The sequence below is a fragment of the Leucoraja erinacea genome, chromosome 13, assembly GCF_028641065.1.
Source record: "Leucoraja erinacea ecotype New England chromosome 13, Leri_hhj_1, whole genome shotgun sequence".
Taxonomy (NCBI): Eukaryota; Metazoa; Chordata; class Chondrichthyes; order Rajiformes; family Rajidae; genus Leucoraja; species Leucoraja erinaceus.
In genome coordinates, this window is record NC_073389.1 from 3,713,709 (window position 1) to 3,736,551 (window position 22,843).

The following is a 22,843-nucleotide window of genomic DNA, read 5'->3' on the forward strand; positions in this document are numbered from 1 at the left end:
TTCTCACAGTTTCTTATCTACCGTGGTCAAAAGTATTATGTTGATGTTCTATATTCTGCCAGAGGTTTCCGTGTTACTCATTTTAACTACAGCCACGGTGTAACCATGAAGAGGGAGCAAAGTGTCTGTGAATCTTCGGTTGTCTGGTAACACCGTTCCACCAATGACAACCAACTATTGATGTTGCTCAACTCGTTGAAGGGTCTCGTCCCAAAACGTGACCCATTCCTTCTCTTCAGAGATGCTGCTGCCTGACCCTCCAGCATTTACTCCAGCATTTTAGAAACATAGAAAATAGGTGCAGGAGTAGGCCATTCAGCCCTTCGAGCCTGCACCGCCATTCAATATGATCATGGCTGATCATCCAACTCAGTATCCTGTACCTGCCTTCTCTCCATACCCCCTGATCTCTTTAGCCACAAGGGCCACATCTAACTCCCTCTTAAATATAGCCAATCAACTGGCCTCAACTACCTTCTGTGGCAGAGAGTTCCAGAGATTCACCGCCCTCTGCGTGAAAAATGTTCTTCTCATCTCGGTCCTAAAGGATTTCCCCCATTATCCTTAAGCTGTGACCCCTTGTCCTGGACTTCCCCAACATCGGGAACAATCTTCCTGCATCTAGCCTGTCCAATCCATGTTGTATCTACCAACCATTGATGTTGCCTGGTTCAACATGGCCTGGGTTGATTTGACTGCTGCTGTTCAGCGTGAGGTCTACTTTTTAAATGCAGTTAAGCATCCCATGCCAAGCAAACAAACGCACCACTGGATCAACTTAGGGCAAATGCAAAAGATGTGTTCAAGGTAGAGTTTGCTACCAACGTTGAACTCTCACAGCTGTGTTGAATATATTGGTTGCTTAGTTATGACTCAGTTTTATTATTCAAAAATGTTTTGCATGAATATGGAGCCAAGAGACTGCAGAAGCCGGCATCTGGAGCAAAAAAAATCAATGCGATGGAAGAACTCAGCAGGTCAGGCAGCATCTGTGGCTATTCCCTTGCCTCCACAGATGCTACTTGGACTGCTACGTTCCTCTAGCAGTTTGTTATTTGTTCTGTATAATTATCTCTGGTTGATGTTTAATCACCAGTTCTGATGAAATATCATTCACCTGAAATGTTATCTCTTTTCACAGGTGCTACTTTCATGCAGAATATCCCCACCATTTACTGTTTTGTTATAACCAATGATCTGTTGCAAGGAAATGGGACTCATCAATGCCTTGGTTTGATTTGAAAAGACAAAATTGGTTTACTTTGAAACATGATGCCGAAATCCTGGAGACTGTGGGCATTAATGTGAAGAGCGATGTAAAGATAAGTTCAGAGAATGCCAGAAAGCTCATTACCAATGTAAAAGCTTGCAACTGCTGGAGCAGCAATGCCCATCTCTGCACCTCCTCCCTCATCACCATCCAGTGACGTAAACAGCTTTTCCAGGCGAGGTAGTGGTTCACATGTACCTCTTCCAATCGCTTCTACTGCATTTGGTCCTCTTAATGTGGCCTCCTCCAGATTGGCAGGGGGCATGCACAGACCACTGTCGAACACCTGGGCAGTCTGCAATACCCATCTTCAGCACCTGGTTGCAAGCCATTTTAACACTCACACCCCCAGCCCCACCCCCACCTCCACCGTCAATCCTGCAGCAACCAGTTTATCCTGCGATTGCTCTGCCGGCAGGGTGCGGCTGAATGCACACAGCTCCTGGCATTCCACCTGGGTGGTGTACAACACAATGGCCTGAACATTCAATTTTCCAATTTGCTCTCTGTTCCTTTCTCCCTCCTTCTGATCCACCCACATATCTTCACTCATCTGTTTAAACACTCCCCACTCTCCAGTCACATTACGCAGTTTCTCTTCCCTCCCCCACCTGGTCCCATCTGTTAACCACCCCCTACTGTTCCCATCTACCCACCATTCCTCCCTTATCGGGTTCCTCTCATCACTTTCCTTTCTCATCAGATGCCAAATTTTGCAGCTTTGTCGTCTCCACTTATCACCTCATAATTTGTGGCTAGGTCTGCTCCCTTTTCACCAGGCTCCATCGACCCTCACCTGGATCCACCCAAGGCTTGTTAGCTCTCATCTCACCCTTCCCTCTCACCTCTTTATACTGATTATCTCCCCTTTCACCTTTAGATTTTCATACAAAATGTCGACTATGTCTTTGCTTCAGACGGATGCTGCCTGACCCGCTGAGTTCCTCCACAGCAGCTTGTATTTTTGTTTGAGATTCCAGTATCTGTTTGACTTTATTGTTCTGATTTACTCCGGCATCAAGTAAAAACTCTGTCCCTCAGAAAACTTGAACCTCTCGATGCCTTGCAACTTGAAAATGTCAATACGTAACAGGGGCAGAGATAATGCAGGCAGATGTGTCGGAACTCCAATTGTAATAGAATGGCTAGAATCTGTTATAATGGACTGGAAACTCAGAAAATTCTACCCTCGTACTGAAAACGGGACAAATGTAAGATGATTGGTCACAGAATATACAAAGGGCAAGACACGTTTGACAGAATTTATTTAAGTTTCTGACAGAGCTTACTAGGAGCAAATAGGGAATTACTTATGGAGGAAGTCTACAGGGATATCAAGAAGGTAAGAAAGAGGCGAGAGTGGATGTTGGATGACTGGAAAATGATGCTGATGAAGTGATAATGGGGAATAAAGATAAGGCAGAGGAATTGAATATGTTTTTAGCTTCAGTCTTCACAGTAGAAGACACTAGTAACGTGCTGGAAATTCAGGAGAGTCAAGGGGTGGAAGTTAGTGGAGTGACTATCACTAAAGAGAAGGTGCTTGAGAAGCTGAGAGTTCTGAAGGTGAATAGGTTACCTGGACCAGATGGACTGCACCCTAGGGTACTGAAAGAGATGGCTTTAGAGATGGTGGAGGCATTAGTTGTGATCTTTCGAGAATTATTGGAGTCAGTTTTACCAGATTGGAAAATTGCAAATATTACACTGCTGTACAAGAAGGGAGCGAGGCAGATTAGTGGGGACTGTAGGCCGATTAGCCTGACTTCAATGGTTGGTAAGATTTTAGAATCCATTATAAAAGACTAGGTTTCTGAGCACTTAGAAGCACACGATACAATAGGCTGAATTTAGCAGGATAGACAAAGGTGAGTCAGTGGATGTGGTTTCCCTGGATTTTCAGAACGCTTTTGATAAGGTGCCGCACGTGAGGCTGCTAAACAAGATGAGAGCCCATGGTATCAAAGGGAAGATACTAGCATGGATAGCAGGTTGGCTGGATGGCGGAAGGCAGTGTGTGGCAATAAGTGGGGGCTTTTTCTGGTTGGCTGCCAGTGACTAGCGGTGTTCCGCAGGGGTCGGTGCTGGGGCCGCTACTCTTCACGGTGTAAATAAATTATTTGGATGAAGGAATTGAAGGATTTGTGGACAAGTTTGACAATGATAAAGATAGGTGGAGGGGCAGTTAGTGTAGAGAAAGCAGGGACTCTGCAGAAGGACTTGGACAGATTGGGAGAGTGGGCTAAGAAGTAGCAGATGGAATACAGTGTGGCAAAGTGTGGAGCCACGCATTTTGGTAGTAGAAATAAAGGCATAGACTATTTTCTAAGTGGGGCGAGAATTCAGAAATCAGAGGTGCAAAGGGACTTGGGAGTGCTGGTGCAGGATTCACAAAAAGCTAATTTGCAAGTTGAATCGGTTGGAAAGAAGACAAATGCAATGCTAACATTTATTTTGAGGGCTACAATACAAAAAGAGGGATGTAATGCTCAGGCACTGGTCCAACCACATTTGGAGTATTGTGAGCAGTTTTGAGACCCTTATTGGAGGAAGAATGTGCTGGCATTGGAGAGGGTCCAGAGGTGGTTTACGAGAATGATCCCAGGAATGATTGGGTTAATATATGATGACAGCGTTTGTAGGCACTGGGCCTGTACTCGCTGGAGTTTAGAAGGACGAGGGAGACATCATTGACACTTACCGAATAGTGGAAGGCTTGGGCACATAGATACATAGAGAAGTGAATAGATAGAGTGAATGTGGAGAGGATATTTCCACGAGTGAGATAGTCTAGGACCAGAGGCCACAGCCTCAGAAAAAAAGGATGTACCCTTAGAAAGAAGAAGAAGGAATTTATTTAGTCAGAGGTTGGTGAATCTGTGGAAATCATTGCCACAGAAGTCTGTGGAGGCCACGTCAATGGATATTTTAAAGGCAAAGGTTGACATATTCTTGATTAGTAAGGGCGTCAGGGGTTATGGAGCAAAGGAAGGAGAATGGGGTTGAGAGGAAAAGATAGACCCGCCCTGATTAAATGGCGGAGGAGACAATACGCTGAATGGCCTTCTTCTTCTAGAATTTATGAAGGTATTTGATAAGTTTCTGACCAAGACATTTGGAGATATCTTGCATCATGGATTAAACATTTGGGCTAGGTAGGAGACAGAGGTTAAAGAGTACATCGCCCGATTGACAGTGTTATCAATAGTATTCCTCAGAAGAACAGTATTGTGGTATCAGCATTTTACCAGATAATGGATGAGAAAGCTGGAACTTTATATCTAGTTTTGCTAGTAACTGCAAAGGGAAGGAGCAAGGAACAAAGGAACATTGGTTAAATGTGACATGTGTCCGAAATGGGGAATGTGTGACATACTTCATTTTGAAATGAAGAAACAAATATGAATGTACAATCTCTAAAGGTGCGTGGCTATAAGCTTTACGGGAATTAAGTTGTGTACAAAAGTCACCCAAAGCTAACACAATAATTGTAAAGGACATTGCGCTCCAATCCTTGCGAAAATAGTCATAACGACAAGAATTTACCGATTCTGCTCGAGAAGCATCTCAAAATTAATATATCAGGCATGGAGCTTACACCCCAGATTCACCAAAGTGGTCATTCCACAATAGTATTTGCTGCATAGGCTTTGAGACACAGGAGCCAACTGGTCAGTTGTTGCAACATAACCAGTTTTTTTCTCTCTGTTTAAGGTCATGGTGTTTGTGTTCTTAACTAGTCAATGTTGTCTTTTGTCAACGTACTCAAATGCACAAAGCACAAGGACACAACATAGTGGTGCAGAATTAAGTGTTGCTGCTCCATTGCTCCAGGTTAAAAGTTGACCTCTGGTGCTGTCCGAGTCGACATGTTCGCAGTGTGGCCATATGGTTTCCTCCAGGTGCTCAAAAGACACGCTGGGAAGTTAACCGATTACTTTAAAACTATCCCTCAGCGCAGGATGGCGACAAACAGAAATTTAAAAAGTCGATGGGAGTGTATGTGTACGAGGGAATAAGTTGCAGATAAACAGCGACGTATGGAGGGGGGGGGGGGGGGGGGGGGGGGGAGATAGCAATATTTGGCTGAATGGTTAATAATAAATATGACAAGATATTATTTAGCTCTTTATTGCACAACCAAAGATATACCACATTAGAGTTCGAGTAGCTTAGTTTATTCTTAACCGTATCTCCAATTTCACTTTCATATCAACACTTGTCACCACATTTAATGTGGAAATGAAAATAGCATTTATTACCTGTGATGCAAGTAAATTGTACGTATCTGCAATTAGCTTACATCTAGACTCCTGACCTCTTACTGAGCCAATATTTAAAGACAGTTCATCAAACACATCACTAAAACCTTCATACATGCAAACCTAAACCAGCTCGGACACATACAGTCAAGTATTTATACTTGGAAAAATGTATATGAAACTTTTTTTTTTTTTAATTTCACCAGAAACGCATGAACTTTTACATATTTGAAGATGCCTCTAGGGTGTAAATATTTCAAGTTTAAAAAATATTGAGAAGGGCTTATGAAAGCCGCTATGAAAGATAATGTACGGTTCAGCTCTTACAGGGGAAAGTTGGCAGTTCTGGGCTGTGTAACTACTGACTCGTTCCAGGATTCCTCTGTTCGAGGAAATGCAAACAGTGTAGCAAGTTACGCAAGTAGAATATTTTAAAAGCATGCACACACACTGACAATTCCACTTGCATTTCACTGTTCAATGCTGTAAATTGCTTTGAGATTTCCAGTTAAGATGAGTCGGATTCCTTACCTTAAATCTCTTGTCTTGCAAAACCTTTTTGATGGCCACCAGCTCTCCTGTGTCACATAGTTTCGCCTGATAAACCACGCCAAAGGAACCATTACCAATCACCTTGGTGTCAGTGTAGCTGACTTCCTGCGGCCTGTCCGGGCCTTGTCCCGGTGTTGCCACCACTGTTGTCACCTTACTGCCATCTTTGTCCCCTAAATCAAAGAGGGAAATCAGGCCATCAGAAACATAGTGCAAATACAAAATCACATATGCATCAGCAACCAATTGTTTATTAATAATAAACCTGATAATACCAGGACAGAACGTTTCAAGTTGCTATTTTCCACAAAACAAGCAGATTTCTCTAAACCAATATTCCCAGAAGTATATTCTGTTTACACACATGCAACATCAGGCATCTATACTCAGTGTTAATATTTTAGCTTCTCTCCAAAGTTGACGTCACAATGCATATTGTTAAACCAAAGACAAAAATAGAATTGAAATAACATCCTGTGTTTTATCACAAAGACCTTGTACGAGTGATAAGCTGCAAAACACATGATGGAGTAAATCTTTCTTTGCCATTTCATTCCCAGCGTCCCCACTCTGCTCCTTTGTGCCCAACATTATCTAACCACTTTGCCTTTCTCAACTCAGAAGCCAAACTCGAATCAATAACCTTGGTCAGCCACTCTTGTTTAAGAGACTTTCCATCTACAGTGCAGGAGAATCCACATTGCCGTTACAAGATGACAAATGGAGCACTGAGTGACAAATTCTAATACACTTCAAACTATTTTCCATGTTTAAGAAGGAACTGCAGATGCTGGGAAATCGAAGGTAGACAAAAATGCTGGAGAAACTCAGCGGGTGAGGCAGCATCTATGGAGCGAATACATTGAGATCATGTATCTCGCTTTTCATTGTCATGACTCAACAATTAACCGTAAATGGTATCTGCCATTTGTCGCACCACATCCAGTTAAAACACATTCACACGGCACTCGTATAAATGTGTGGTGAGAATCTCAAACTGTTTCCAGCTGACATTAGTTATTGGGAAAGACTATTCAATACTATGAAATTTAGGTGTTACTGATCCAAGTGAAGTGACTAAACCAAAAATCCGTTTTCCTTTTGTGCACAAGATTTTCCAAGACTTTAAAGCCATGCTCAAATAAAACAATGTTAATCAGCCTCTACTGTTTAAGACACTTTCCATCTCCAATGCAGTAATAAATAAATCACAATTAAATCTCAGATCTATTTACATTCTCATGGAAGACCAGTTTCGGTCACCCAAGTCACAGAGTCGTATAGCAAGGAAGCACAGCTTGCAGAGATTTAATCTCTCCTGGCATGGCCGCAGTCATAATTCCTACAGAAACATCTCTTTATATCTGATGCAAGGTGTGACTTGATCACCCTCCACATCTCAAAAGTGACCTTTCGAAACCTCGAACCTGGTTTGTCAATTTTCCCTTCTTAAAAGCTGTCCTAATCATTCAGAATATGCATGCTTGCACTTGGAAAGTCACAAAGTTTCCCAGACAAATGCAGGAGTACCATGAAGAAACAAAGAATTGCAGATGCTGGTTTACACAAAAGGACACAAAGTGCTGGAGTAACTCAGCAGGTCAGACTGAAGAAGGGTCCCAACCCAAAATGTCACCTATCCATGTTCTCCAGAGATGTTGCCTGGCCCGTTGAATGAACCCAGCACTTTCTGTGTTTTTGCATGAACACCATGTATTCTTTAATCAAGACAATAGACAATAGGTGCAGGAGTAGGCCATTCGGCCCTTCGAGTCGGCACTGCCATTCAATATGATCATGGCTGATCATCCACAATCAGTACCCCGTTCCTGCCTTCTCCCCATATCCCGTTACTCCGCGATCCCTAAGAGCTCTATCTCTTGAAAGCATCCAGAGAACCGGCCTCCACCGCCCTCTGAGGCACAGAATTCCACACTCACAACTCTGTGTGAAAAAGCTTTTCCTCATCTCCATTCTAAATGGCTTACCTCTTATTCTTAAACTATGGCCCCTGGTTCTGGACTCCCTCAACATTGGGAACATGTTTCCTGCCTCTAGCGTGTCCAAACCCTTAATAATCTTCTATGTTTCAATAAGATCTCCTCAGATAAGGAGAGGTGAAATATAGAGCCTGATGGAAGGATATCGGTGGAAAGAGACATGGAGGAAATGGATTGGAGGACTTGGAGATGGGAGGAGTGTGAGTTATGCATATGGAGCAGGACTAAGGGAGCAGCATGACTGGGATAATGGGACAAATGTGTGCACGCCGGGATAGGGAAGAGGTAGGCATTACTTAAATTGGAGAATTTAATGTTCCTACCGTGTAGGGTACCAAAGTGGAATACAAGGTGCTGTTCCTCCTGTTTGGTGTAGTCTCTGCGGCAGTGGAGGAGGCAAAGAACAAAAAGGTTGGTATGGGAATGGGAGCTAAAATAGTTCGCAACCTGGAGCTTTAGCAGGAAGTTGTTCAGCGAAGAGGCTGCCAAGTCTACACTTGGCCTCACCAATAAAGAGCAGGTCATATCGAGAGCACCGAACGCAGCAGATGAGGTTAGGGAAGGTGCGATTGAACCCCCATCTCACCTGGAGGGTTGCCAGGATCCATAGATGTAGGAAGGAGGTGTCACATCTGCTGCAGTTGCAGGGGAAAGTGCCTGGGAGGGATGAGAAAACTAAGGTGCTGTCTCTACAGAAAACAGAAAGTGTGGGGGCGGGAAGATGTGTCAAGTGGTGGGATCACGTTGAAGGTTGGAGAATGCAGAGGGAGAAAGATGAGGATCTGGGAAACTCGATTCTTGATCCGTCTGGCAGAAGGGAGAGCTGGGGCTGAACTGCAGAAAACAGAGGAGAGACGAGAGAGGGCTCCATCCGCAAAAGCGGGGGGGATACCATGTTTACCATTCCACCCCGAGACATTACAGATGACATCATAAATAAAGATGTCATCTCTCATGTCTTAGGGTGGAACACCATCTTGGAAGCTGATGCCGAGGAGACGGGAGAAATTGAGAATAAGAAGTGGCGTCTTATCTTTCAGGTATTATCTTCATCCACCCAGTTATACACATGGATCGCAAACAGAAATTACTTGCCATATTTCCCTATATCACAATGGCGAGATTTTGCTGAATTGAGCCCAGAGTGTTCAGTTCATTTAAAAATGGAAGCAGTCCATGCTTCATTCAGCACCGTCTAGAAATAATTCCAACACGGACTGATAGGGTGCATGCGTAGGAAACGACGGCAGACACAAAAAGCTGGAGTAACTCAGCGGGACAGGCAGCAACTCTGGAGAGAAGCAATGGGTGATGTTTCGGGTCGAGAAGGGTCTTGGCCCGAAACGTCACCCATTCCATCTCTCCAGAGATGGATGCTGCCCGATAGATAGGAAGGGTGAGCAACCCGACCAGGGCACCGGTTCAGGGGGCCATTCGAGAGGGAACAGGGAAGAAAAACGTAGTTGTCACTGGGGATAGCACAGTTAGAGGCATTGACACTGTTCTCTGTCGCAAGGATTGAGAGTCCCGGAGGCTGTGTTGCCTCCCTGGAGCCCAGGTTCAGGACATCTCATCTGAGCAACAGAGGAATTGGGAGTGAGAGGAGGAAGATCCATTTGATGTGGTGTATGTGGATACCAATGACGTAGGTAGAATGAGGAAAGGTTCTGCTAAAGGAATTTGAACAGCTACGTACCAAATTGAAAAGCAGAACCAAGAAGATAATAGGTGGTAGACAGAAATGCTGGAGAAAATCAGCGGGTGAGGCAGCATCTATGGAGCGAAGGAAATAGGCAACGTTTCGGGTCGAAACCCTTCTTCCAAGAAGATAATAATCTCTGATTTGCTACCTGAGCCGCATGCAAATTGACATAGGGCTGAGAGGATGAGAGAGTTGAACACGTGGCTCAAAGACTGGCGTGGAAGAAGTGGGTTTGAGTTTGTAGGACATTGGCACCAGTAATCTCCAGTAATAATGGGACGGAAAGTTTAAGAATGAATAAGAGCATAAGGTCAGATAAAATCGGGACGGGTGTGAGAAGAAAGGAGAATCCCAAATTAAAGGTGTTGTATTTGAATTGTAAATATAATTAATTAATTCATTAGCCAAGTATCTAAACATACAATGAATTTGATTTACAAAAGAGCACCAAGATACAAAACTACATAAAGATTAAACATAAACAGCCACCACAGTGGTGTGTGAGAATCCCCAGGGCACACAGCATAAGCAGAGACCCACAGCCATCAGTTTAATGTCCGGGCCACACACACGCTCCTTCACCGTGATGCGACCAGAGTCATAACGACCGCTGTCACTCTCTGTGCAGCCCCTGTCCACCCGAACAGTCAGAAAGCCGTCCACACTCGCACTAGACTCTGGGATGTCCTCATGGAGCAATGTCCCCACAAAACACCGAGATCACTGCACTCACGGCACTCCCTCCGAGTCCTCACTACTACAAGAAGCATGTCCATTTTGTTTTTACAGCGGCCTCACATTCCCCACTGTGATGTAAGACAAATAACTTATACCTTCTTTCCTCCTTTTCCACTGCAGTCGGGGTGATCGAAGCTGCCGCGATCGGGGTGGTCTACGCTGCCGCGATCGGGGTGGTCTAAGCTCCTGCGGTGGGAGCTCCCGCAGTCGATCCCTAACTAGCTCCACGATGTTAAAGCCGCAGTGCATACAGAGATACGGTCGAAAGGTTGCATCTCAGTCCTCCCCCCCCCCACCACACATAATACTAAAAGTATGCTAATAACATACAAGTAAAGACAGACCAACAGCAAAAGAAGAAAAAGACAGACAGCCTGTTGGCGTGGCTGCCATGTACAGCGCCACCCACTAGAATGCGCGCAGTATAAGTGATAAAATGGATGAGCTTGAGGCACAGTTAGAAATTGGTAGGTATGCTGTTGTGGAAATTACAGAGATGTGGTTGCAAGAGAATCGGTACTGAGAGCTGAATCTTCAAGATTATATGTCCTATCGGAAAGGCAGACAGACAGGCAGAGGGGGCGGGGTAGCCCTGTTGGTAAGGAATTAAATGCAGTCCTTAGCGAGGGGTGACATAGGATCAGAGGATGTAGTCATTGAGGGTTAAACTGAAAAAAATTTAAGGATAGGAAGACCCTACTGCGAGTTTTTTTTACAGGCCCCCAAACAATAGCCAGGATTTAGGATACATCAGGAGATACAATTGGCATATTAGAAATGCAATGCAATGGTGGTCATGGGAGATTTCAATATGCAGACAGACTGAAAATCAGGTTGTTACTGGACCATAAGAAAGGGAGTTTGTAGGGTACCTCCGAGATGGATTCTTGGAGCAGCTTGTAGTGCCGACAAGGGAAAATGCAATTCTGCTTTTTCCTTTCTTCTCCCCGCCACCCCCCATCAGTCTGAAGAAGAGTTTCGGCCCGAAACGTTACCTATTTCCTTCGCTCCATAGATGCTGCTGCACCTGCTGAGTTTCTCCAGCATTTTTGTGTACATTCTGGATTTAGTGTTGTGTAATGAACTGGATTTGAGGTAAAGGAACCACTAGGATGTAGCGACCACAACATGATATGTTTTAAACTGCAATTTGAGAGGGAGAAGATGCAATCGGATGTGTCGGTATTGCAGCTGAGCAAAGGGGAATACAGAGGCTTGATGGAGGAGCTGGCCAAAGTTGACTGGTAAGAGACCCCTGCAGAGATGACAGTGGAATAGCAATGGTAGAAATTTCTGGGAATAGTTCAGAAGATGCAGGGTCTTTTCATTCCAAAGGGGAGGAAATATTTTAGCAGGAGAAAGAGGTGACCGTAGCTGACAAGCAAAGTGAAGGACAGTATAAAAATAAAAGATAAAGCATATAACATTGCAAAGATTTGCGGGGATTGGGAAGCTTTTAAAGAGCAGAAGGTAACTAAAAAGGCAATACGGGGAGAAAAGATGAAATACAAAGGTAAGCTATAATATAAAAGTGGATAGCAAGAGTTTCTTCAGTTATATAAAGAGTAAGAAAGAGGCAAGAGTGGACGTTGGGCCGCTGGAGAATGATGCAGGAGGAGTGGTAATGGGGAATAAAGAAATGGCAGAGGAGTTGAATAACTTTTTTGCCTCAGTCTTCACTGTGGAAGACACCAGCAATGTGACTGCTATTCAAGAGAGTCAGGGGGAAGAAGTTAGAGGAGTGGCTATTGCTAAGGACAAGGTGCTTGGGAAGCTAAAAGGGCTGAAGGTGGATAAGTCACCTGGACCAGATGGACTGCACTCTAGGGTTCAGAAAGAGGTGGATCTAGAGATTGTGGAGGCATTAGTTGTGATATTTCAAGAATCACTAGAGTCAGGAGTGGTTCCAGATGATTGGAAAATTGCCAATATTGCACAAGAAGAGAGCAAAACAGAATAGTGGGAACTATAGGCCGGTTAGTCTGACTTCAGTGGTTAGTAAGATTTTAGAGTCCATTATAAAGGGTGAGGTTATGGATACTTAGAGGTTCACGATAAAATAGGCCAAAGTCAGCATGGCTTTGTGAAAGAGAGGTCTTGCCTGACAAATCTGCTGGAATTCTTTGAAGTATAAATAGCAGGACAGGCAAAGGAGAGTCACTAGATGGTACACAGAAAAGCTGGAGAAACTCAGCGGGTGCAGCAGCATCTATGGAGCGAAGGAAATAGGCAACGTTTCGGGCCGAAACCCTTCTTCCGAGAGTCACTAGATGTTGTTTACCTAGATTTTCAGAAATCCTTTGATAAGGTGTCACAAGGGAGGCTGCTAAGGAAGATGAGAGCCCATGGTATCAAAGGGCAGATACTAGCATGGATATCAAGTGGCTGGATGGCAGAAGGCAAAGAGTGGCAATAAAGGGGGCTTTTTTCTGGATGACTGCCAGTGACTAGCGGAGTTCCACGGGTTCGCTGCTCTTCACTATGTATATTAATGATCGGGACGAGGGGATTTAAGGCTTTGTGGCCCAAGTTTGCGGATGATACGAAAATAGGTGGAGGGGCAGGTAGCGTAGAGAAAGCAGGGACTTCACCGAAGGACTTGGATAGGTTGGGAGAGTGGGCAGAAGTGGCAGATGGAATATAGTATAGCAAAATATGGAGTCATGCATTTTAATAGTCGGAATAAAGTTGTAGATTATTTTCTAAATGGGGAGAGAATCCAGAAATCGGATGTGCAAAGGGACTTGGGAGTGCTGGTACTGGATTCCTAAAATGTTAATCTGCAAGTCGAATCGGTAGTAAAGAAAGCAAACGCAATGCTAGCATTTATTTCGAAAAAGCTTGTAAACAGGGAAGTGAAGCTGAGGCTCTATAAGGCGCTGAGTCAGGCCACATTTGGAATATTGTGAGCAATTTTGGACACCATATCCAAGGAAAGATGTAATGGCTCTGGAGAGGGTCCAGAGGAGGTTTACAAGAATGATCCCGGGATTGAGTAGGTTAACATATGAGCGTTTGATGGCACTAAGCCTATACTCACTGGAGTCTAGAAGAATAAGGGGGTCCAAACTGAAATGTACAGACTAGTGAAAGGCTTGGATAGAGTGGATGTGGGGAGGATGTTTCACTAGTGGGAGTCTAGGACTAGAGGTCATAGCCTCAGAATTAAAGGATGTTCTTTTAGAAAGGAGATGAGGAAGAATTCCTTTAGTCAGAGGGTGGTGAATCTGTGGAATTCTTTGTCACGAAGGCTGTGGAGACCAAGTCAATAAATATATTTAAGGTAGAGATAGGTAGATTCTTGATTAGTACAGGTGTCAGAGGTTATGGGGAGAAGGCAGGAGAATGGGGTTAGGTGGGAGAGATGGATTAGGTATGATTGAATGGTGGTAGACTCGATGGGCCAAATGGCCTAATTCTGCTCTTATGATGTTAACATTTAGGCCTCACAAGTGTGCTGCACTGACTATTTCCAACATCGGGGAAACTAACCATTCACCCTGGACATTCAATGTATCACCAAATGCCCCACCATCAACAACTGTCAGTGTTCATTGTCGCAAATAACTGGATCTACCTGGATTTCAGCTCCGACAATAAGCCAGTTAATACTATCCAGGACAAACCCCTTAACCGTTCATTTCCTCCACATTGTGGATGTATCATCCGCAGGATTGCAGTTACTTGTTAACACCAACAGCCTTCTCCTAAAACCCTAACATCCACCACTGAGGAGGATATGGGCAGCAGAATGTGCTTAGTTTATTGTCATAGTGCCAAGGTTCAGTGAAACCCCTTGTTCATTTGAAGGTCACAGAGTAAACAATATACATATTGTAATAATACAACAATAAAACAAGTGCAAAACTACAAACTGCTACAAGATTGCACTGCAAAACATAAATTAAATACAATAATGGAATAATCAAATATGATAGAGTTAAGGCAGCAGCATACGGGGGGAGGGGGTGAAAGAGATGATTGGTTCAAGAGTCTAAGAGAATGGGAAAGAAGCTGTTCTAAAGTCCAAGCTTTCAGATTTCAGTATTTCTTTGTCCTGGAAGGTAGGCGGGGTATGGGGGAATGGGATATGGCCAGATGACCAGCAACCTAAACAACACTTCAAGCCTTTCTAATGCAACGCACTGGATGGAAGAAAGCAACGAGCTTGTGATTGGCTTGGAAACATAACACCGTTCTTCAAAGTTGGGACAAAGTCCAAAGATTCTCAAAGCATTAGAATTGTGGGAATATCTTCACGAGAAAGACTTGTTAGTAAGGCATTTAAAAAAAAAACATACGAGGATATTTAGAGATGGACAATAAATGCAGGTTTTTTCAGTTTGTCAAATTATCAGTCTGCTTTTTGTGATCCTCATTGGCTTACTTGGCGAGACTCAGGAGGCTGATCTTGCCATCAGAGAGAGCCATGGGGCCATCAGGCAGGTTTTGGAGATTTAATTCAGACACACGAGTTGCCCAGAAAACTTCCTGCGTACGGAACTACTCTGAAAACAAAAGATCCTATAGCAAGCAAGATAGACCACTCCTTCTAAATGCAATGGGCTGATGTGTAGTATGCAACGGAGCGGAACATGGGCCTTTTTTTCATCCATTTCTGTAACCTGACCCGACTCGCAGTGTATTCAGCGTTGTGGGGGAACAGTTTGTGTTAATAAATTATGATTCTGAAAATGAGGAGAAGATTTTTCCCAAATAACTCTTATTTTTACGAGGATGTATCCGTAACCGGCTTCTGTCTCCGCACTAGTATCCTATGGGATATTTGGTGCAGAGACGGAAGCCGGTTACGGAAATGGGACCGAAAATTACCCATGAATCTGCCCATGACCGTACTACGCCTTTTTCGTCGAGTGATCTATCTTGCTCGCTATAGGATCTTTGCTGAAAATAGCTGACAGATGGCAAAGATCTGCCCCAGCCTTGCTGCCCGATAGTTTTTCAATCTTCTTGGATATCAATGATATTCAGCAACATTCCAAAAGTAATGAAAGTGAGATTTAAAATATACCGGTTTAAGAAGGAACTGCAGATACTGGAAAAATCGAAGGTAGATAAAAATGCTGGAGAAACTCAGCTGGGGAGGCAGCATCTATGGACCAAATGAATAGGTGCCATCACCTATTCCTTCGCTCCATAGATGCTGTCTCACTCGCTGAGTTTCTCCAGCATTTTTATCTAACTTCAAAATATACCTAATACATTTAAAAAACATTATTGAAAAATTACTTCAAAAGCAAACGATTAAATAAGCAAATTGTCGTACATTTTACTTGCTCTTTGTTGTAACATACAAAATGAAATTAACAGGCCTACTATTATCAGTCAATAAGTTCTGGATTTCTATATTTGGCTACTCATGCAGACTAACTTGCTTCCATTCTTGGGAGTAGATTGCACGAGGTCACTGCAGAACTGTTGGCATTTACTAGGGTGATGCAGCCCATTATATTTAAAAAATACAATGATAGCTAAATGAATTTCAATGTCATAAATAGGTATCATATTTATTTATGCATAGTTAGATTGAGAAACTTGCCTTTAATTCTCTCCCTTCACATATCAACAAAGCTGTCTTTTGTTCAGCAATTAACACCTACCTGCTTTTGCTTTTATACTATGTAGCTTTGTGTGACAAAAAAATGTTTATTTTTGCTCCACTGGAGTTTTTGCATGTTTTCTCCCCACCACAAACTGGGAAAATGCGTTTTAATTTTTTTTTTTAAATGGTGAATGTAATTTGGTAGCGCTAGTATTATTGGAAGGGGGCGGCGGGCTTTACAGACTTGCATCTGCCATGGTTCCTTTCTCTGATTTACTGCACGAGTTGTAAACAATTTAAGTGCCTGGTATTATACTTCGGAGAAACTCCCAAACCCGTTTGTGCAATGCGGAGGTGCGGAAATAGCATCAGCATGTGATCTGAACTGCATAATGTTCTTTTGCAACTGAAGTCTTTCTCTGAAAGCAAACCAAGTGCGATTTGACAATACTTTTTTCATCACTTGGCCGGGGTAATCCGTAACAGATATGGTACATGATGATGTTATATGTTTAGGCTTGATAGCCAGCTATAGAATCAGAATCACACAGCATGGAAACAGGCACTTTGACCCAACTTGTCCACACCAACCAAGATGCCCCATCTAAGCTAATCCCACATACCTCTAAATATCCCTCAAAAACATTTATATTATATCTGTCAAAGCGTTTCCTATCCATGTACCTGCCCAATTGCTTTTTAAATATCGTTATTGTACCTGCCTCAACTACCTCCTCTGGCAGCTCATTCCACATACCAATCATATTCGGCATGAAAAAGTTGCCCCTCGGGCTCCTATTAAATCTTTTCCCTTTCACCTTAAAACTATGTCTACTGGTTCTTGAATCTCCTACTCCGAGTCAAAGACACTGCATTCATTATCTATTCCCCTCATGATTTTATACACCTCTACAATCACCCCTCGGCCTCCTGAGCGCCAAGGAATAAAGTTCTAGCTTGCTCAACCTCCCCCTATAGCTCAGTCCTTCATGTCCTGGTAACATCCGCATATCAATATATCATCAGTTGGGCAGTTGAAGGTGAATAAAATGCTTGACTACAAAAGAAAAGTAAGACAGGGGACTTGCAATGTTGGTCACTGATTGCCAACTCACCAAGCAAACAGTTCAACAAGCCTGCATATTTGCCAAGTTTCACCATTGCTCACTAAACAAGTACACCTATGTCCCATACAAACTCAATGATTGCAATCAATTGCTCTGTAGGCAGAAACCTGAATAGTCAGTGTCAGATCTATAACCAATTATTTTTTTCCAACACCAAGGTTGCGGTCCATATTTCATGCACAGACTAACATCAAAATTTGCAAAAATCTGACATGAGACCGTAACGTTTAAGAGTGGTGTAGATGAGATATGCATGTGCCTTTAATATAGTTACCTCATCACTACTAACCACTCCCCATATCACAAGTATAATTACAACCTCCCCACTCACATATCCCACTGATGGCTTTATTCATTAAATGCAACGCATCAGCTAAAACGGTCAAGTATGGTCAAATCCATTCTCACCCCGCACGCTATTTGACGATGGAAATCGCATGGATTTTAGAGCACCACTTCCTACACCTTTGGAGTTTTTATCTGCATGACAAAATATCACGTGCAAAGACTTTGGCATCAGGCAGACGTACAATACAATACAGTATATATTACAGTACAATAAAATGCAGACGTACAATCCAACACAGACTAGAAAGCAGCATGGCCTTTGTTGACCAATAGAATTGACCTCCGAGGAAGTGAGTTTGCATTCACAAATACACCCTCCCAAAACATGGGCGGCACGGTGGCGTAGCGATAGAGCAACTGCCTTATTGTTTCAAGGCAACAGCTTCAAGGATCTGACCAGTACAACAGAAAAAAGTTCACTTGTCTGTTTAGTTGCTAATCAATTTAATTGGCAAAAGAGAGGACAAAAACAATACTTGTCACGCTATGCGCGGGGTCCACTTTTACAGCAACACACCTCTCTCTCTCCTCCTCCCCCCCCCTCCCCTCTCTGCCTGCATCCGCAGCGCTGATCGCCACTCAGCCCGTCGGTGAACCCCTCTCGTACATGAACTTGAACTAACTTCTGGCTTATTGGCACCTGCCCTTACACAGGTAAGACATCAGGTGTTGAAATAACCGCCGGCAAGTCCTGGACAATAGCACAGCTCACAAATTCAAACTATACCCAATAGCTGGGGGCGACATCCCAGCAAGTCCTCCCACCCCCTTTGGGAACAAAGTGCTATCAGCCGCAGACTGGCGCGTAAAGCAACACACACAGCGCTGCAGATGTGGCCCGTAAAGGTACTACACACAGCGCTGCCGGTTTGGCGGGCAAAGGTTTAAACAGCGCTGTCAGCTTAACGCGTAGGAATTTTCAAAAAAGAGCTGTTGACTGCAGTGATACCGGTTGCAGTGCTATAGGGTATAAATATAGAGCTACCGGCCACAGTGCTCTGGGCCTTAAACATGGCGCACTGGGCCTTAAACATGGCATTATGTGTCAGACTGTTCAGGAAAATTCTCTTATAACATTCCACCCTTCGAACAGTCTGGTTGGCGTCACATCGGGCACGCAGGCGTTACCTCGTTCTATCCGGCCCAATGGCTGGAGTAATGTCCACACGGTCGTGAAGCCAATCCGCATATACGTCGTAATATTATGGCCAACAAGATTGTCCCAATGGTCAGCGAGGTTGGTAATGTTTTCTTTTACCCCACTGAGGGTCAAACCAGTCACCGAGTGTGTATGACTACGCATGGTAGCGATGAACTTGTTTTGTTGGAGGTCCCAAACCTTAGGGCTGTCACCAGAGATAATCTGATCGCTTGTGTCATTAAATGTTGCTATGTTGCTGCCAGTACTTGGTATGTGATTTGAAATGGATGGATTGCAGCCTTCTTCCAAATGTCCCATAGCTTCACAATGTTGTCGTTGCTCCCTGGACAGATGAACTGTGGTCCCCTTCGGGCTTGATAACAAGAATTCACAAAGGATGTGTGCCCTTTAAGTCTCTTGATTCTTTCAGTCCCACACTGCTGAAGTTTTGTCTGTTGATGCAAAGGTGACAAGCGGCTGCAGCTTGTTGCGGGGGTGCTTGGCTGCACCAGCCCAATCTCGTTCGCTATTTATTTTTACCAAACATTTTCTATTCTATTCGTCAGATCCTGTCGACTATGCTAATTGTTTCAAGGGAACAGAAAATAGGCTCACTCGTCTGTTTGGTTGCTAATCAGTTTTATTGGCAAGAGAGGACAAAAGCAATACTTGTCTCGGTATGTATTGGTATTTTTTTTACACCAACACACCTCTCTCTCTCTCTCTCCCTCTATGCCTCAGCGCTAATCGTGACTCAGCCCGTCGGTGAACCCCTCTCGTACATGAACAAATCAGATTTATTGGCAAGAGAAGAGAACAAAAAAAAACAAAAACAAAAAAAAAAAAAAAAAAACTTGTCTTGGTATGCTCGGGGTCCGTTTTACAGCAATGCACCTCTCTCTTGTTCTCTTGTTCTCTCTCTCTCTCTCTCTCTCTGCCTCCACCCGCCGCGCTGCCTTTATACAGGTAAGAAATCAGGTGTTGAAATAACTGCGGGTAAGTCCTGGCCAATAGCGCTGCTCCCCAATTCAAACTATAACCAATGGCAGGGAACTGGGTGCGCAAAGGTTTAAACAGAACACGGTCAGCTTAACGCATGGGAATTTAAACAAAAAGCTGTCGGCTGCAGCGCTATAGGTTCTAAATATAACGGTTGCAGCGACATGGCTTTAAACATAGCGCTATGAAACATAGAAAATAGGTGCAGGAGTAGGCCATTCGGCCTTTAGAGCCTGCGAATGTGATCATGGCTGATCATCCAACTCAGTATCCTGTACCTGCCTTCTCTCCATAACCCCTGATCCCTTTAGCCACAAGGGCCACATCTAACTCCCTCTTAAATATAGCCAATGAACTGGCCTCAACTACCTTCTGTGGCAGAGAATTCCACAGATTCACCACTCTCTGTGTGAAAAATGTTTTCCTCATCACGGTCATAAAAGATTTCCCCCTTATCCTTAAACTGTGACCCCTTGTTCTGGACTTCCCCAACATCGGGAACAATCTTCCTGCATCTAGCCTGTCCAACCCCCTAATGGCCACAGGGCTATGGGTCACAGACTGTTCGGGGAAATTCTCGTATAACACATAGCGCCAGGAACTCGGGTTCGATCCTGACTATGGGTTCTGTCCGTATGGAGTTTGCACGTGATCCTCGTGACCTACGTAGGTTTTCTCCGAGATCTATGGTTTTCTCCCACACTCCAAAGATGTACAGCCTTGCAGGCTAACTGGCTAGGTATAAATGTAAAATTGTTGTGTGTGTGTGCGTGTGTGTGTGTGTGTGTGTAGGGCAGTGTTAATGTGCATGGATCACTGGTCGGTGTGGACTCGATGGGCCAAAGTGCTTGTTTCCGCGCTGTATATCTAAACTAAACATCTCCTAATTTCCAACTCCAAAACTATTTCATTCTCCACATGCTGAAAGCTTTATTCATGCTTCAATATCTCTATATTAATTTATTCTAGTTTGGGTAAGGATAATCTCCAGCCTTCTATCCTGCACAAATTGGGTTCATCCAAACTCTGAGCATCTAGAAATGTTGCTGTACGGAGGGATGGTGGATTGCTTGTACACAACACAGAAAGGTTATGTATAATAGCAAGGATTGACGGAGGTAATGTTTTGTTGGCCTTACTAGTTAGATTGGAGTACCAGAGCCAGGAGGTTACACTACAATTACACCAATGCGAGGGTGGATGTGATGCGACACAGCTGTGAAAGAACTCGAGAACAACCAATATTTAAAGTGTTAAAGAGGGAACTGCAGATGCTGGAGAATCGAAGGTTACACAGAAAAGCTGGAGAAACTCAGCGGGTGCAGCAGCATCTATGGAGCGAAGGAAATAGGCAACGTTTCGGGCCGAAACCCTTCTTCAGTCTGAAGAAGGGTTTCGGCCCGAAACGTTGCCTATTTCCTTCGCTCCATAGATGCTGCTGCACCCGCTGAGTTTCTCCAGCTTTTCTGTGTAACCAATATTTAAAAACTGACACACTGTGGGAACCAGAACCAGAGTAAGTGAGCGGAACAGTTACGATGAGTGACCAATGTTTAAGTTATATTGGCAACAGTTTGGACGAAAGCTGACGAGGAGGACCAGATTTGTACCAAAATAATTAGTGGGCCGAGACAAGAAAATGAGCACGAAAAAAAAAATGGATGATGAACTTTGAAGGAGCTCGGCAATAGACATGGGAGAGGGGTTGTTTTAACCAAGTATAAATTGGGAGAGGATCCTGACAAAGAGAAAGAGGTTAATGATGTTGACCACTCAAACAAAAACATGGATAGAATGATGGAGCTCATGCTTCTGTGAACAGAAGTGGAGCAACATGTCCAAGATAAAAATGTACAGAGAGCATTCAAATTGGAAGGCCAATTGCCTGCCATGGTGACTAACTCAGTCCAAGAGAAAGAAAGCTCAGTGTGGAAGTAGTAAAGGATAGGGGTGCTCTAGAGTTAATCAGAGTCATTTACAGCAAAGAAACAAGCCCTTTGGTTCCCCTTGTCCACATCGACCAAGTTGGCATGCTGGGCTAGTCTCCATTGTCAGTATTTGCCCCAGAGCCCTCTATAACCCTCCTATTCATATATCTGTCCAGTTGTCTTTTAAACGTCGGAATTGTATCTTCTTGGAGCCTAGCAGGGAGAAGGCATTTCTGGATTTGAGTTTTGCGGATGTAACTAGGAGAATGGACAAGGGAGAGCCAGTGGATGTAGTGTACCTGGACTTTCAGAAAGCATTCAATAAAGTCCCATTTAGGAAATTAGTGGGCAAAATTAGGGCATATGGTATTGGGGGTAGAGTGCTGACATGGATAGAGAAGTGGTTGGCAGACAGGAAACAAACAGTAAGGATTAACTGGTCCCATTCAGAAGGCAGGCAGTGACTAGTGGGGTACCGCAAGGCTCGGTGTTGGGACCGCAGCTATTTACTATATATATTAATGATTTAGATGAAGGGATTACAAGTAACATTAGCAAATTTGCAGATGACAAAGCTGGGTGGCAGTGTGAACTGTGAGGAGGATTCTATGAGAATGCAGGGTGACTTGGAGAGGTTGGGTGAGTGGGTAGATGCAGTTTAATGTGGATAAATGTGATGTTATCCACTTTGGTAGCCAAAACAGGAAGGCAGATTATTATCTAAATGGTGTCAAGTTGGGAAAAGGGGAAGTACAATGGGATCTGGGGGTCCTTGTACACCAGTCAATGAAAGTAAGCATGCAGGTACAGCAGGCAGTGAAGAAAGCAAATTACATGTTCAGAATCAGAATCACACTTTATTCGCCAAGTATGTTTGGCAACATACGAGGAATTTAATTGGCCAGGTCAGTCATACAATTAAAAGTAAGAGATCACTCAAAAACACATTTTAACATGAGCATCCACCACAGTGACTCCTACACATTCCTCACTGTGATGGATGATTAACACTCCCATCTCCCCAGCACCCCATGGCGTTCATAACAAGAGAAGTTGCGTATAGCAGCAAAGAGGTCCTTCTGCAGTTGTATAGGGCCCTGGTGAGACCACATCTGGAGTATTGTGCACAGTTTTGATTCCCTAATTTGAGGAAGGACATTCTTGCTATCGAGGGAGTACAGCAGAGGTTTACAAGGTTAATTCCTGTGATGGC

General features: G+C 43.8%; 1 protein-coding gene across 1 annotated transcript in view; it reads right to left on the reverse strand.

Moving 5' to 3' along the window:
- The window catches only part of gsk3ba (glycogen synthase kinase 3 beta, genome duplicate a), a 141,949-nt gene that overhangs the window by 78,225 nt on the left and 40,881 nt on the right, over window positions 1-22,843 (reverse strand). Inside the window, exon 2 of the mRNA XM_055644300.1 lies at window positions 6,064-6,257. Coding sequence (XP_055500275.1) covers window positions 6,064-6,257 — 194 coding nt within the window. The remainder of the gene's footprint in view (window positions 1-6,063; window positions 6,258-22,843) is intronic.